Genomic DNA, 16,836 nt, shown 5'->3' with positions numbered 1-16,836 from the left:
ATTTACAAAAACAGTATAAAAATGTCCTCATGTCAAAAAAAGGAAATATATAAAACCTTGATAAAAGCATAAGGGTCACAAATATCACATCACTGAAGGTAGAGATGAATTGATGAACAGAGAGAAGATTGAGAATAATAATCATTAGTATCAAATATTGGAACTCCTTGAACTTAAGAATTTTTGTTATACACTGAAAATCAGGGAGGGAGTGAGGAACTTCCCCCAACCAAGGCAGATGGGATATATTTCTCTAATAGTATTAGTCAACAACTTATTGTGAAAACCATCAAAAGACAGTCTATTGGGCAAAATTTATTCTAGAAATGTTTTTGCGATAAAAAGTTCAATGCCTTGGATTTAGAATATAAAAAGAGTTTGACCTAACCTAGTTAATACACGTTGGCATCTCTCTGTGATACAACTCAGTATGTGAGATTACTTTATTAAAGTGTGCTTTTGATAGGACATGATCCAAACTCTTCTGAGGGTCCCCTTTATACCAGATGGTACTCTAGAGCATGCCGTTTCCTGATCTGGTGCAGGAATTATAATTATGCCTTCACGGAGGAAACTTTTGTGGAAATTTTCAAATTGTTGCTATTAATAGAGTTGTGGTTCTTGATTTCTTCTTTGCTGTCATTCACTCCACAGTGTGACTAGAATGTAGCCCAATTCAAGGGAAAAGGGGATTGAGTAGCATCAAGTTCTGGAACCCTGAGCTCAAGAGACTTAGTTTGAAGCCCTCTGATTTGTGAGATTAAGGGATTGTTTTTGGAAATAAGCTACTAGGTTGTTTTTAAGCCTGAATTAGATAAATAAGCAATATCCTTATACAGGAAAAGCAAAGGGAAAAAGACGGATAGTACTTAGCATGGAAATAAAGCAGGTGATATTTGCAAAATATTTTAGGAATCAAAAACTTGCTTGGTTAAATTCTTTACAAATGAGTTCTCTTCTGTAATCTATAGTATTTATCAGATAGCTTCCTGTTACTTTGTAGCTCAAGAGTTCTCAAAATTTGGTCCCTGGACTCCTGCATGTCCTCCAAATCCTTTCAGTCAGTCCATGAGATACGTTCAGTTGGTTCACAAATTCAAAATAATTTTCATAATAATACTGATGCTATCTGCTTTTTGCACTTGGCTGACATTTGCACTAATGGTGCAAAAGCATGGTGGGGAAAGCTGCTAGCACCTTAGCACTAATCAAGTCAGCGGCACCAAAGACTATTAGTAACTCTGGTATTCTTCACTACTACACACTCATAGTTAATATTTTTTTTAGCGAGAAAGATTCACTCTGAGCTAACATCTGTTGCCAATCTTCCTCTTTTTTTGCTTGAAGAAGATTGTCCCTGAGCTAATATCTGTGCCAGTCTTCCTCTATTTTGTATACGGGTCGCCACCACAGCATAGCTTGACAAGTATTGTGGGTCCACGTCCGGGATCTGAACCCGCGAACCTGGGCCGCCAAAGCAGAGCACGCCGGGCTTAACCACTACGCCATGGGGCCGGCCCCCACACAGTTAATATTTTTAAAATGCAAGATTTACCTAAGAATGTCCTTGATGAAGCAGTAAAAACAAACATTAATTTTGTCAAACCTCGACGCTTGAGTACAGGTCTTTCTAATATTCTGTGTGATGCAATGGGAAGTCACATAAAGCACTTCTGCTGTGTGCCAAAGTACGTGGTTGTCTCAAGTACAGTACTTGCTTGACGACTTGAGTTGAGAGCTGAACTAGCCATTTTTTTCACGAATCACCATTTTTACTTGAAAGAACAACTGACAGGGTTTTTCAAACTGTGGTTTTTCAAACTTGGATATTTGGCAGAGATTTTCTTGAAAAAGAACAAAGTGAGCTTTGCACTTTAAGGGAAGCAAAATCCAACTGTATCTGTTGCCAATGATAAAATATGAGCTTTCAAACAAAAATTACAATTTGGGAAAACTAATTATCTGCCCCTGTGAACTTTTCAATTTCCCAATTCTTAAAGACGTCTGATGAGATAGGTGGCGTTAGTAACAAATGTGTTATTGTATAATGAAATATATCATTTGCAAATTTTGCACAACCCAGTGAACCAGTATTTTCCAAATGACCAATACCTAATATTAAAAAAATAAGCATGGGCAAAAAATCCACTTAAAGAGGAAGGTAGAAAATAGATTTTAATAAAACAGAGTATGGAAAGCATATTAATATGGTTTTAGAGTCCACATTGCAAAATTTTTAAAAATCCATAATTGTCTGAAAAGCTATTAAAATTTTCCTCACTTTTCCAACTAAAAAATCTGTGTAAGTCCAGATTTTCTTCATATACTTCAACTAAAACAACATATTGAGACAGATTGAATGCAGAAGCAGATATGAGAAATCAGAAGTCTTCTATTAAGCCAGACATTTGCAAAATTAAGCCAGAGAATTGCAAAATGTAAAACAATGCCATTCTTGTCACTATTTTTTTTTGCTTTGGAAAATATATTTCATTTCATTTAAAATATATTATTTATGTAAACATGTAATGGGTTTATTATTTATATTTTTAAGTGAATTAATAAATATTAAATATTTTTTCAGTTTTAATTTCTCATATGGTAAATATTGGCAGATACAACCACATAAACAAAAGATCACTGGGATTCTCAATACTTTTTGAGAATGTAATGGATATCTGAGACCATAATGCTTCAGAAACACTAATGCAGACCAAGTCCTAAGTACATAGTAAACTACTCAAGGGCTTTTAACACGCTTCACATGATTTCATAAAGTAACAATTGAGAAGTTGTATAATTGCATTTGTAATACTAGGACACAAAAAATTTTCCTTCTCTTTTAAAGTTAAAAGAACTCATGCCGTTCATGTTAGAGAGGAGACTTCAGTGCTTGGTGATGGCATTCTCTCCATTCTTTCTTCCAAGTCTGTGAGTCTCATTTCACATGTCCCCGTTTACAGGAGTAAAATTAGCATGTTATCCAGTCACCATTTGGCTCATGACTCAATGTCACTATAAAAATCATTTTAGCAGCTTTGTAGGCCTGACTTCTTTTGTGATACATCTGTGTGGAACGCGTCAATTTGTTTACTATAGGAGACGTAAGTACCTACTTTTTCTAACCTCTTGCAATCTGTCTAAATCTATAAATTCTACTAGGGCAAAGTCTTCTCGTTTATTATCTCAAATAATTTGTGTATATGATCTTTAAAAAGGCAAAAGGCATAAACAAGGAAAAGACCAACACGAATCATGAATCTCAGTTTAGAATTCCATTATACACATGAAGAATTTTTAGAATATCAATATACTGCTTCTTTTGTTAAAGCGTGAGAAAGTGAGGCTTTTATAAATGGGGGAAGAGAAAGAGCAAGTTTATTTCTTAGTCATGAATTTTGTTTGGATTTTTAGATATCAATATTTAGAGATTTATGCTTTAAAATTTAATCTAACTTTAAACAGTACAGTACTTAAATAATAAAATGTCTTTTTCTCCCTCTAATCAGACTTTGAGCATGAGTATAATTGGCTCTTTTGTAGAATTGGATACAAAAAAATAACACATTATCTTGTTTATATCCAATACTACCATTTTGTCATGTCTAGAAAATTCTCATTATAGCAACAGAAACAGGCAACTCTAGTGAAGAATCAAAGCCCACTTTTGGTAAATTTTCCAGGTTTTATTCTGATTAGTTTATTTTTATAAGGCCAGAATGTGTGCTAATTACTACTCTATTAAACCTCTACCAGCTGCTGACATTTAGTAGATTATTTTTTTAACTTTAGTCATTTTTTGATGAATATTTGTCAGACATAATCCTTTGGCAACAGTTTCCCCAGAATTTCTAAGCGAAACTACAAGTCGTTATACAGTGGTATATTTGGTGTAAAAGATACTTCCCGTCTCTGGTAGTTGTATCACTAAGTTGAAGAGCTATGTTTAAATGCTTAACTGAAAGAAAAAATATCATAGCTACTGTGAATGTAAAAATAACTATTTTTGAATACCTAATGGGAATTCACTAAAAGAAATATAACCATGAAGAGAAAGAAAAAAATATAGAGTTCACAGCATCTAGATATTTTGTTTAAAAATGTATTCTTCCTTCATTCACGTATTTATATGTGTTATTCATCAGCTATTGTTCTTTTTACTGAGACGTAAGTCTATTGTCTGGAGAAAGAAAATGTAATAAAAATGAAATGCTACTTTCATAATAATAACTATTATTATAATAATGATTATAACAGCTACCATAATTGAATGCCCAGTACTTAGTTTCTGTGTTACTTCAAAGGTTTAAAATTGAATGCATGTCAGGCTGGCAAATGTATTTCATAAATGTTTAAGTGGAGAAAAGGTTTAAAGGAATAAGCTCTTCTCACAATCATCATTATTGTCTTTCACTCAATCAAACTGAGAGCTCTATATACACATTTTAAAGGTGAACACAATATACATTCACATCTTTCATAACCCTGTTTCTTCTTCCATGTGCTCATCACTTAGGTGTACACTAAGAGAAAATTTGAATTAAGCTGTTGCCTCCTCTCTTATACGTAGAATTACCACCAGGATCTTTTAACATTCCCAGATATACAAATCATAACACAGTAATCTTTTTTTTTTTTTTTTTTTTTTTGGTGAGGAAGATTGTCCCTGAGCTAACAGCACGGTAACCTTTTAATTCATATCTTCTCATGGAAAATGTTACCACTTTTCTCTGTCTCATTCTTGGTATTTCAAATCTCCTTAAAACGATTATCAGCAAAATGAGTTAGATCTGAACTCCCACATGCACATGTGTTATTATGACAGTCTACATAGAAAAATGATAATGACAAAAAACCAGGACCTTTATTTCAAAATACAATGCTCATCATGCAAAAACCACAGACCTGGGTTTAAGTCATAGGTCTGTGTATTAGTTAGCAGTCACTTAATGTCTCTGAGATTCATTTTCAGATTAAGATGTTTTTGCCTACTTCATAGCATTGTTATCAGATGAGAATAGCAGTTATGCTTTTCTAAAGGCCTGTGTTTTAAAAAGCTATAAAGACACTAACAGTGAAAGACAATAACAATGATTGTGAAATGAGTTACTCCTGTAACCCCACGTTCCCTTAAACTTTTATGAGATATATTTGCTAGGTTGCTGTGCATGTGCAATTCTAAATCTTTAAATCTTTAGTAGAAACTAAATACTGTGTTGGTTAATTGTGGTGGAGTAGGTAATGAAAATGTCTTTATAACTAATAGCACTGAATTACTCCAAGGTCAGAAACTTTATCCAAACTCATTACTCGCAGACAGGCAACCTGGAAAAGCAGACAGAGTGAAGAAGGCTGTGTAGATCTTTGTTCCAGACACTTAATTAATTAACTATGCGAAGATGGGCAGATCACTTAACCTATCTGCTCCTCAGATTCTTTACCTGTAAAAAATTCAGATTTTTAGGGTTTGGTAATTTAGTATAACTAGGGAAAATAGGGAATTTCTCTGTGGCTACTAATGAAAGGTGATTAATATATTTCTTCCTCATTGTTAGGTTCTATTCAACATACTTTTCTTTAGCACTGACTATGTGCAAAGGACTCTACTAGGAATTGTATGTAATGAAAACATTAACAAAATGCAGTTGCTGTCTTGTCAGAGCTTGTGATCTGTCTAGAAGGAGGGATAACCATATTGCTAGTTAGAGTTTAAGTGCCCTGTGCAGGCACAAATCAAAGCCCATGGGAGCGCTAGCTGAAGAGACAGGGAAAAGACAAAGAGAAGACGGCATTTGGCTGAATTTTGAGGGCTAAATCCATCTCGACAAGCAAGTTTGTCAAGGGAATGCATTCCAGGTGGAATAATAGACTTGAACAAATGCACCAGCAGAGAAGCTCTGGAACAATATTGTGCATTATTCTGCAGCGTATCACATATGAGAGCGAGCAGTTGAAATTAAAGCAGCAAAAGTAGGTTCTCTCCAGAATGTGGAAAAATTCAGCAATAATCCTGGTAAGAGCTTTTCCTGTATTTTACAGGGAATAAACATGAGTGACATCAAATAAAAACCAACATGACCTGGCAAGTGATTAGACATGGACATCGAGTGAGAGAAATATGTAAAAATATACTCCAACCCTGTGTATTAATGAGGCCAGTTTTCTCTGTGTGTTTTGTTGTTGTCTTATTTTGTTGTATTGAATTTGAAATGCTTGTGCAAAGCCAAGTGGAAAATACCTATTCAGCAGGCAGTTGCCCTTGCGTGTGAGGAGGTTGGGAGAAGAGTCTAAACAGAAGATGTACACTTTTGCATTATCCATAGTGAGGAATTAGAAGCCTTGGGATTAGATGAGTTATTCAAGTCAGGAAGTAAAGAAGGTCAAGGACTGATCCTAAATTCCTACAAAAGGTGCCCTTATTTCAACAGGTGGCCTAGGAAGAGAAATCTGTGAATACAAAGGTCAAATAGGATGGAACCAGGATAGTTGGGTATCAGGGAAGCTAAGAAATGACAACTGGTTTTTTCATCAGCACCTACCCACCATGTGCCTGCCAAACATTGTGTTAGGCTCCTTAGATACGTAATCCAAATACATTCTCATAGCCACCTTGAGAACTAAGTATATTTATCACTATTTATAGATGAAGAACCCAGTACAGAGAGATTAGACATAGCATAACAAGTAAGTGAAAAGTCTAGATGCAAATACAGATAAGTCTGATTTCTATAATAATCTTGCCTCTATAACTTGCTGGATGTGCTAGGGAGGAGTTTCAAGGAGAATGTAGCTGGCAGGGTCCTGTATTGTAGACCGGTCAAACAGGATGGACACTCACAAGAAACTTTAACATTAAGCAGTTACTTGTTAATACAGATCACTTCGGTGATCTATAAGAAAGTAGTCTCCATATAAACGTACTATATAAAAGCCAATGGAATACAAAAATCCTGAAGGTGTGTTCAAGGAAAGTGAGAAAATAAAAGTAGCTGAACTCTTCTGAGAAGTTTAATGAAGAAAAGAGGTGGAAGTGCAAAGGTGTATGAAGGTTGAGGAAAGTGTATTTGGTTGAATGGTTGGTTCATTTTTTTTAGTAAGAGAAGACTTGAACATGCTTTTAAACGTAAGAGAGAAATCCAGAGGAAAAAGAAGACTCAAAGCATTGAGCCAAAAAAAAAAAAAATAATGAATGGAGCAAGGTCCTACAGAAGGTGACAGAAGATAAAATCAATAACATCCCTTAAAAAGAAAGAGGCTAGTTCATCTAGAAAAGAAAGAATAGTGATTTACAGAGAAATGTGTTTGAGAGAGGAAGAAGTTTAAGAGAACTTGTAGCAGATAGCCTATATGTTCTCAGAGAAGGAAGAGGCAAAGTCATCTCTTAAGACAGGTGGTGTCTGGTTATGTGAACTGGGAAAGGCTTGGGATCCTTCCCATAGAGAAAAGCATAAGGAAGACTCAACTAGAATTTTCGATCAACTCAGAGTGTATGCTGATAACAGGCAAAAATTTCTAGTTGAGCCAATTGGCACAGTTTTGTGACATTTTCTGGTAACAGCCACCCAGTAAGATGACCAGAGAGAGTGCACCATGCTGTTTTCCCAGGTGAGGCTTAGGAAGGTCAAAGTGACAACATATCCAAGGGACTTCTTGATGCTAACAAGAAGCTACATGAAATGGTGGGCAGTTGATCCAGACTGGACCTAGAGGAAACTAAAATTAAGAAGGTTAAAGGAATTAATGATATGACCAGTGTGAAGAACAGATTCATTAAGAGTAAGAGGAAAAGAAAAAGAATACGTGGTTATGACCACAGAAGGAAATTTCCAAATGCAAGATTTTAGAAATGAGATAGTTTTGAGTGATCGTTGTTTTTACACCTTCACTTGAAATGCATTAATGATCATGTCATCCAGCTGTCCCACTTTACTTATTAGAAAATGTAATACCAGGAGGTCGATTTTCTGAAAGTCACTCCGCAAGCCAGTGGCAAAGCCAGGACTAAAACCAATATCTTCTGAGGAGCATTTTGAAATTTTAAATAAGATGATAACAGTCATTGAATCATATTCCTGTAAAAAACAATATAGTTGAAGGGAAACCAGTGTCATCCGTAATATAGTCATAGTAAAGCATGCATTAGTTCCTCTTTCAAAACTTGTATTATGCTATTCCTCTCTTTCCTGTTTCGCCTTCCTCTTGAAGAATAGAAAAGTTTCTCCAGATTGAATTGAAGAATATAAAAGTTTCTCCAGATTGAATTAACAGCTCCCTCCTCCGAATGTTGGGAAAAGAACTAAGCCTAAAGGAATGTGCTGCTGGCTACCCTCCTAAACTGCACCCTAAATGGCATCAAGTTATTCCAGAGTGCCAGTGTGCATGCACATGATGATGTATGGGTTCCACCATACATCCTTCCTCCATATTTCTTATATTTTGAAAAGACTCCATTGTCTTGATTATTGGTGTGAGTTTTTAATCTTAAACTATAGTAAAATGTAATTGGAATGTTTAGGAATAGGAGGGAAATTGTGTTATTTTAAAGTTCTGTTTAAACAAAATAACCGGACAGAAAGTCAGTACAGTCGGCCCTCCGTATCCGCGGGCTCAACGTTGAGTCGGCAGACGCAGAACCCGCGGATATGGATGAACCCGCGGATATGGATGGCGGACTAAGGGACTTGAGCATCCACGGATTCTGGTATCCCTGGGGGTGCTGGAACCAATCTCTTGCTGGTACCGAGGGACGACTGAATTTTATATCTTAGTAGTCATCCCTCTTTTGACCTTCAGGGAAGGATATAAATTTAAACAGAAAAAGAAATTAAAGATTTGTATGGTGGTCTTTTGTTAATACACACATCTCATATTTTACCTTGAAAATATTTTTCTTCATTAAGTTTTTATTTAAGCATGTGTATCACCATGTTTGTTTGGGAAAACTCACTTTTACTGACTCCTTTGTAAATTTGAAAATTTTATTTCAAAGAGTCAGTCAAGAAAGATTGTTATTCCTCTCAAGCAGTGACTTACCAATAGGGCCACAAGGAAGCTGTCCTCCTGGACTGGGAGCAGTATTTGATCACTAACATTGTTTAGAATTGCTGGTGCATAGTGATAATAAAAGCAAACTGGATTTTGGTCAGTATCGTTACTGACCTTAGACTCTCTGCAGACAAGACTCTTGCTTACTGCTTACCTCTAGGATGGACCACTTCACTCCACCCCCCACCTTGGCATGCTATTGATCTCAAGTAGTTCTCTCTAGAGTTGAAGACTGACTAAAATGGTATTAGAGAAGGAGAATTTCATGATATAAACCAGGTGTCTACCAACTATGGCATGTGGGCCAAATCTGTCCCTATGCCTATTTTTGTAAATACAGTTTGTTTATTACATTTATTTAACATATTGTCTTTGACTGCTTTTGCACTATCACCCGAGTTGAGTAGTTGGGATAGAGACCATATGGCCTTCAAAGCCTAAAATATTCACTATCAGGCCCTTTACAGAAAAAGTCCCCTGACCCTTGATCAAAAATAAAAGGATTACTTGCTCTGTGGATTTGTAAGCAGCACAATTATTTCACATTCATATTGTAGGCCAGTAACTTAACAAGTGTCTTGGTTAAATGTTTACCAATGACCAACGTTATATTTACCTATTAATTTTTCTCTGTTTTGTAGTCCCTGCTATGTGGATATTTGTTAGCAATGACTGATGTGGAAACTACATATGCAGATTTTATTGCTTCAGGAAGAACGGGTAGAAGAAATGCAATACATGACATCCTGGTTTCCTCTGCAAGTGGCAACAGCAATGAATTAGCCTTGAAATTAGCAGGTCTTGATATCAACAAGACAGGTGAGTCCTTTGACACACATCTCTTTATGAACATAGAATGATTTGAAGCCTTTCACTAAGTAGGATTAAGGCATGAAAAACCACCTTTGAAAGTAACCTAATAGAGTTATCAACAGTGTAAAGCAGGATAAAAGTCAGGGACTGATCTTTTAATCACTCTTACTCCGTTTTCAATGACCTCTTTTCAGGATTTCCCACTCCAATGCAAAGTCTTTAATCTGATTTTACAAATACAATCAGTAAAACACCTGGGTTTTTAAAAAATCCTAATGTCTATAAAAGTTCTGAAATCTCTTAAGTAGAATATTTAACATAGTTGGAACTCCCACCTTTGACAATATTGGCCACCTGTAATATTTAATGGAGTTAGATGCCTAACAAGATTCGCAAATGAATCTGATGGACCTCAATTCCAAGAACTATTTCAAAAGAAAAGGGTCTCCAGGACCAATTTTATTGAGAATGGAAATAAAATAGTCTGTTACATAAATAAGTCTTAGGTAAAAAGGTCTTTTTGTTTTCCTTCCATTATAGAATGGGTTTGGGAAAAAATTTGTCTTACTATTGGGCCTCAAACTCTTACCCAAGGAGACTAACTTTATCAATAAAAATGGAAAACAAGTTTGATACTCAAAGTACCTCTGAGTTTTGAATGAATCCCTTGATAGGTCCTCCATCTGTAGTTTTTGCAAGTATCAAAGTTGAGTGTATTTCCCTGAGGAAAACAACCTTTAAAAGTAAAAAGGAGTTCAGATTAAGGAACCATACCACAGTGAAAAGCGTTTATCAGTTTCTGACTCATGGTAACCACTCAATACTTCTTCGCTATTAGAATTTTTATGGGAAAGCCTTTCAGTTACAGGAAAACTGAGTCAGAGTATCTGTTAGTGAAACAGCTCGGCAACATTACCTTAAAATACCTAGGGACAGTACTTTATTCAGTGGCTACAGGTCCACAGGTCATGGATTGGTCTTTTCAAATTCAGATCTAAAATAAAACTTTAACATCACCACCTTGGAATATATAGACCTATGTATATTTCAGGTTTCATTATTTCTCTACTATTACTACCAGGAGTTACTTCTCAAACAGCTCTGAGACAGGCATTAGGGAATTATTCCAATTTGGTGTCATGAGGTAAGTAAATATATTTTTTCTGCAGTCTTTGAGAATTTGCTAATTTCTTTCATAGGATATATTTTTATTTTTATATTAATATTCTATTTTAAATAATCTGCATTAATTTTAGGCACCCTTAATATTAGGACATTTTTATTCATAGTGCAATTTAGTTTCTTCTTTTTCTGTCTTCACTGAAATTGAGACTCATTAGTCCCAAGACCTTTCTTATACAAGAAAATATATTAAATTATTATATAATTTAAACAATAAATTGATATTTTATATTAATAAATACAATAAACAAAGTAATTTTATGTTGTTATTATTAAATAATTTAAAATAATTCAATATCTTTATGCTTCCAAATATTTTCTTTTCTAAACATTTCTACATGTTAATTGCAATTCTCTAGGACCTTGAAAATTTTTCTGTTTCTCTTCAAATAATAAAGTCCAGAACTAGGCAAAATATGAAGAGCACTGACTTTATTATTCTAATACAAATAACTAAAAGTAATAACTGTACAACACTAACATGTATAATGACAAATGAAATATCACTAGCTGAGAATTGTGAGGGATTTCCTTTGTAATTCCTGAATGTTTCAGCTTCTTTTTAGTTTATACTCAACAATATTGCTGTCCCATGTTTCTCTTGACTTGTTAACAGCATCTTCTTAGCCACAGCTTTGCGTTTGCAGCATTATACTAAGCTCTGAGAAGCGTCCCCAGACACTAGAAAGTCCCAAGCCCCATGGGAGTCAAGTTCCTCATCTTGTATTTATGTAGTCACTTTCATCCTTAATATTCTACTGTCTTGCATCTGCCCTAGTTTGACTTCATTCCTTTGGTTACTGAGACTGTCTCCTGTTTATCAAGTTCTCATTGCATGCTAATCTACATCTCAGATTCAGGCCATCTGCACATCTTGGGAGCGTGTTCATTGCTCTAATAATGAAAGTAGTGTATGAAAATGATATATAATGCCTGGTCATACCCTTGGAATCCCTTTAGAACAGATTTTTTTTTTTTTTTAATGTAGAAGAACTGCTTTTAATGTCCCTAAAGTATGGTGTAAGGTGAGATGTTTTGCGTGTACTTGTTAATAGCAAAAGAGAAACTGCCTTTCAACATTACCATCTAAAGAATGGACCAGACCACTTACCTCTATCCATTTGAATTATGGTAACCAACTCTTAGTAAACATTGATATAATTTACATTATTGCAATGGCCCAAAATATTTTGTCCAGTAAGCCATATTGGTTGCGTAGTAATGAACTAACACATGTAAATATGTGAATCTTTGAATCAAGGATTGCTTACAGCTTTCGCTCAGGTAAAGTGACCTAATATGGAGAGAAAGCATTATTTAATTTTAGCGTTTGCTGTGTCACTAGCTGAGATTGCTGCCTAAGGTGCAGTTACGAGGGTGGTTTTATTCGAGTCGTGCATATGTTCTCTAAGGGCAAGCCAGAGGCCAGCCTAACTATCTGACAAGGGACTGACCAGCTGACATAATGTCCTTTCATCTTCCACTGTTGCTTTTAATCTAAACTAATTAAACCTTTGAGAAATCAGCTGGGTTATCATCAAGTGCTATCAATAATGTAAAATGCAATTTTTATATTTCTTAAAATGAGACAGTCAGGAGTAAAAAGGTAAACTTGCTCCTCACTTCTGATTTCTGCCTAAAGAGACTTCTGATTTCTGCAACCTATGAAGCTATATTTAAGTGCCATGACCTGGCCATGAGACTTCCTGGCTATTTATCAAAAGCGTAAATAATCACTAACCACTGTGAAAATTCAGTTGTTTTGTTTTTGAGCCGTGCTGTGCCAAGTTCATAGAACCAGAATTAGCTAGCCTTTGAAACACTTAAGCTATTTTCTTGATGAGGAATTGATTACCGAGAAAATGCACTTGGCTCTGTAAGGATTTCAGACTTGTTGAGTATTTCTGAAATTTCCGATATGATATATTGAAAGTCGGTAAATATAAGCAATAGTTTTTATTTTGCTGTCTTCCTTTTTCATTGTCTCTTACAGAAGGTGAAGAGGATGCACAGCGAACTTCAACAGAACAAAGCGGGGAAGCCCAGGGGGAAGCAGGAAAATCCGAAAGCTAACACCCCACTTTGATCTTCATCAACACCCGACAATGTCTCAGATCTCCAGGCCTGGCTGGAATGCGTTTGTTTCCAAGAGTGAAAAGGGGAAAAAGAAAATGGCTGTGCTGCATTGCAGGAACCTGCTCATTATCATGTTAAAAATGGGGGCAGAGGCTGCGGCTGCAGACAGACTTTTCTCTACCTCTGTCATGAGCAATGGTTGAAATCATGTGGCTTGTGTTGGGACGTCATTGTTGTACGGATCCTTTCACTTGACCATATGATGAAATGCTTTTAGAGAGTAGCACCGATCTAGATGATGATTCTTCCTGTAGCATCTGGCCCCTCACAATGTCAGAGGATTTAATTGTGTCTAATTGCAAAGGGTTGGTTGAACCCCAGAGTTTAAATATCTCTGGCCCAAGTATTCACCCAGTAAAAGAACCATCCAGAAAGCACTGTTTTTAGCATTATGTATCTGTGTGTTATTATACTGTGTTATTTACACTGTTTTGTATTGTACAATATAGATGCTCAGCACTGCCCCCTTCTTTGATTGCTTATGAAAAACAAAAATAATGTATGTTACTGTGAATTTTTATACCACTCATTTTTAAAAGGGCTGTGTCTTTTTCTTCTCCATAGTGTGGTGGTGTACACAGGATAGAACACATTTTCTTTTTAACTTAATCTTTCCCTTTGACTAAGTGTTGATGAATTGATTAATTCTAACAGATTCATCAACACTCCTTTACTTTATTATACAGGCATTTGAAAATATCCATTAATGTGAATATTACCCGAATTCACTCTGTTTGGTGTCTGCACAGACCAGAATTTAATCTGCAAATTTTGTTTTATTCCCAAGTAGGGAATTTTTCCCAACTAATATTTTTATTTTTAATTATGAGGATTTGGGAGAATTGAGAAGATGGGAAAGAGAAGCCAAGATAATACTGAGAACTGTAAATATTTTGTTCTACTGGAATCAAATTTCTCACAATGTTCTATGCTACTATTTAAATTTGGAGGACAACTTATCTCCATGGAGCCACAAAAGATGGAGAAAATGATCTCCTTGCAATCATGTGGACACCAATCACAAAAATAAAGCCCTTGTGTTGTGTTTTTCATGTCTTTTATCAGCCCTATCAGATCCAAATGTTATTATGCACTTTTTAATGTTTGTAAACTTTTACTAATAATTAGTGTGAATTGCATTCTGATACAATAATAATCATCATTAGAAGCTAACAAAATCTTCATTAATGCTGTTGGTGGCCTCTGCTGTGTTTTGACATCATGGTTCTTACATGGAGAGTTTCTGTGAGCTGTGTAATCCCTCTGGTCAGTATTATGAAATCATTTATCAGTGGTAATAAATAAGGAACCAGTAATATGCCAATGGCTCATGAATTACTGGACAAATAGCAGACAACAGGAAGACCCTTTACAGTAAAGAGCCCACTTAACTGTCCTCAAGATCTTAGATAGAGTCCTATGTGAAGTAGGCTAAGTGGCAGGTAATCTATATGGACATACCAGGAACTCAGCCCTCCTTTGTAGTCTCATACAGGATGAAAGGTAAGTCTGCCTTCATCTCCCTTTACACTACTTTTCAAATGAGTGGGATAAGGGCATGGGTATCATTTGGTCCTCAGTCATATACTACTAGAAAAAATGTTAACAGTGTGAGTGTCTCAGAAAACAGAAAGAGGAAAGATTAAATTTTAGAGTACTTCCATCTGTCTAACCCATTAGGGTCTAAAATGTGCAGTTAAAATTCAAACAAATCCACCTATCAATAGACTCACAAGTGGAAAAAGGTTCCTGAGGCTATTTTAGACAATCTCTGGTAGTCCGTTGAAAACGTCCAACTCATAAAATCACTTTTTCAATATCCTCATTTAGTATCCTCATAGCTTTCTTGTAAATCTAAGTAAAGTTCTTTTCATCCTTAAAGTTGTGGAATTCCAAACTGATTTCATGTGATTTTGTAAAGTTTAGGATTAGTGCTGAGTATATGTGGAGGGTTTTTATTCCTATGTGATATACTATTATTAATGCATGTGGTGTCATGCTTGTGTTTGAGTATATAATAGTGCTGAATTTCAAAGTCATATGGAGCTTTTGAATTATTTCCATCTCTTACTGCTACTTTGTCTGCTACATTCAAACCCAGAGGCATTCCCAAGCTGAAAGATAAAAATCTACTTTCCAAAATGTCCACACCCTTCAAATGTCTCGCAGCAAAAGTTCACAGTATCTTCCAAATTTTATTGTAATACTTTTACTTGCAAGTCAGTAATAGACATGGAATTGAATTTTTAAAGAGAGAAGGAAAGGGTAGAAAACTAAGGCATTGATTTCCTAATACACATTGAATGCCTATTAACCAACTGACATTATATTCGTCGCTTCCCAGCACATATTCTCCCATTTAAGCCTCCAACAATTTGATTAAAAAGATAGGGTTATCCCATTTCACAGATTAGGAAATCAAGTCTCAATAAGGTAGAACTTTTCTAAGCTTAAAAACCTAATATGATGAAATTAAGATTTGAACCTATCTTTGTCTCCAAAAAGATTTCTGTTGCACATGCCATAAAACTAAAGGCAATGACAGAGGATGTTGATCTGTAAGGGAATATTTAGAGATGGACTGGTTCAGCCTCCATGTTCTAGAGAAGGAAACTGAGTCCCAGAAAGGGGAATTGTCTTTTAAGGTTACCTAGATAAGTGATGATACAGATGTCATTAGATCATAGAAAGTGCACTTTTAAAAAAAAGAAATTCAATTAGAATTTATTTTTTGTGTTATACTTCCTCAAAGATATTTTTCTGACGTTGTAGTCTGTTAATTTAGCATGGTTCAGATCTTTTATGGTCCATGCTACTTATTTGGTTTAATTAACTAGAACTATGACACTCTCAGTTTTCGACTCATTTGCAACGTGTGAACTTGTCAAATGTACCTTTTATCAATTGTTAAGCATCCTATGCCAACATATTGTTATCATAAATTCATAGAAATATTTTTCCAGTAGATAACAGGCAGCCTTCAATTTTTAGGCAATACCCCCAGAGCTGCACACTATAAATGCCCTACACTTGAGTCTTACTCAGACACAGAGGAAATGTACCCTTTTAGAAGTTGAATTATATTGCTGTTTCTCTTTAGAGAAGCAAAAATGGAAAAAGAAATGTATCTGCTGGGCAGCAAGGCTTCTGAGTGAAGCCTGTAGTAATAGGGAGAAAATGTATAGTCATCAAGTGAAAACAGGAAACGATCTATGATTTATGATGTCTTAATAGGCCCTAAATTGTTCTTTAATTAAAAGAGTGGCAGTCTCTGAAGTCATTTGTGAGCTTGTATGACTTTTGTATTTAGCGATGTTGCATGCTCACATAATTGATATTAAAAGTAATACATTTTTCTGAAATGTGCACAGTCTATTAAGAGTATTTATTGAACACATGCTACGTACCTGGTGTTTGAGAGAGTGCTGCGGTGGTAAAGGAGAAATTCAACACATTAGCCTCCCTGTGGTGGACGTCGCCACTATCCAGCCTCACTTTTTCCTGGTCTTTACTCCAACAATTTTCACCTCCATTCCACTCTGGTAGCCGACTTCCTGGACTGTATTATCTACCAGAGCCAACTCCTAAATCGTAAGCCCCAATATCACTCCTGTGGTTCTTACTTGCTCATCTGCGGGGCAGTGATTTTCAATCAGAAGA

At 35.5% G+C, this 16,836-nt stretch overlaps 1 protein-coding gene across 2 annotated transcripts in view; it reads left to right on the top strand.

The window, feature by feature from the left end:
- The window catches only part of PKIA (cAMP-dependent protein kinase inhibitor alpha), an 87,755-nt gene extending 71,217 nt beyond the window's left edge, over positions 1-16,538 (top strand). For both annotated transcript variants that reach the window (XM_004427132.3, XM_087420407.1), the window contains 2 exons: positions 9,687-9,864; positions 13,034-16,538. In XM_004427132.3, the coding sequence (XP_004427189.1) occupies positions 9,714-9,864; positions 13,034-13,113 (231 nt within the window). In that variant the 5' untranslated portion in view covers positions 9,687-9,713 and the 3' untranslated portion in view covers positions 13,114-16,538. The remainder of the gene's footprint in view (positions 1-9,686; positions 9,865-13,033) is intronic.
- The last annotated feature ends 298 nt before the right edge of the window (positions 16,539-16,836 follow it).

The sequence above is a fragment of the Ceratotherium simum genome, chromosome 31 (assembly GCF_057802395.1).
Source record: "Ceratotherium simum simum isolate JZ-2026a chromosome 31, ASM5780239v1, whole genome shotgun sequence".
NCBI lineage: Eukaryota > Metazoa > Chordata > Mammalia > Perissodactyla > Rhinocerotidae > Ceratotherium > Ceratotherium simum.
The sequence above is the reverse complement of the archived record's forward strand: the minus strand, read 5'-3'. Positions and strand labels throughout refer to the sequence as shown.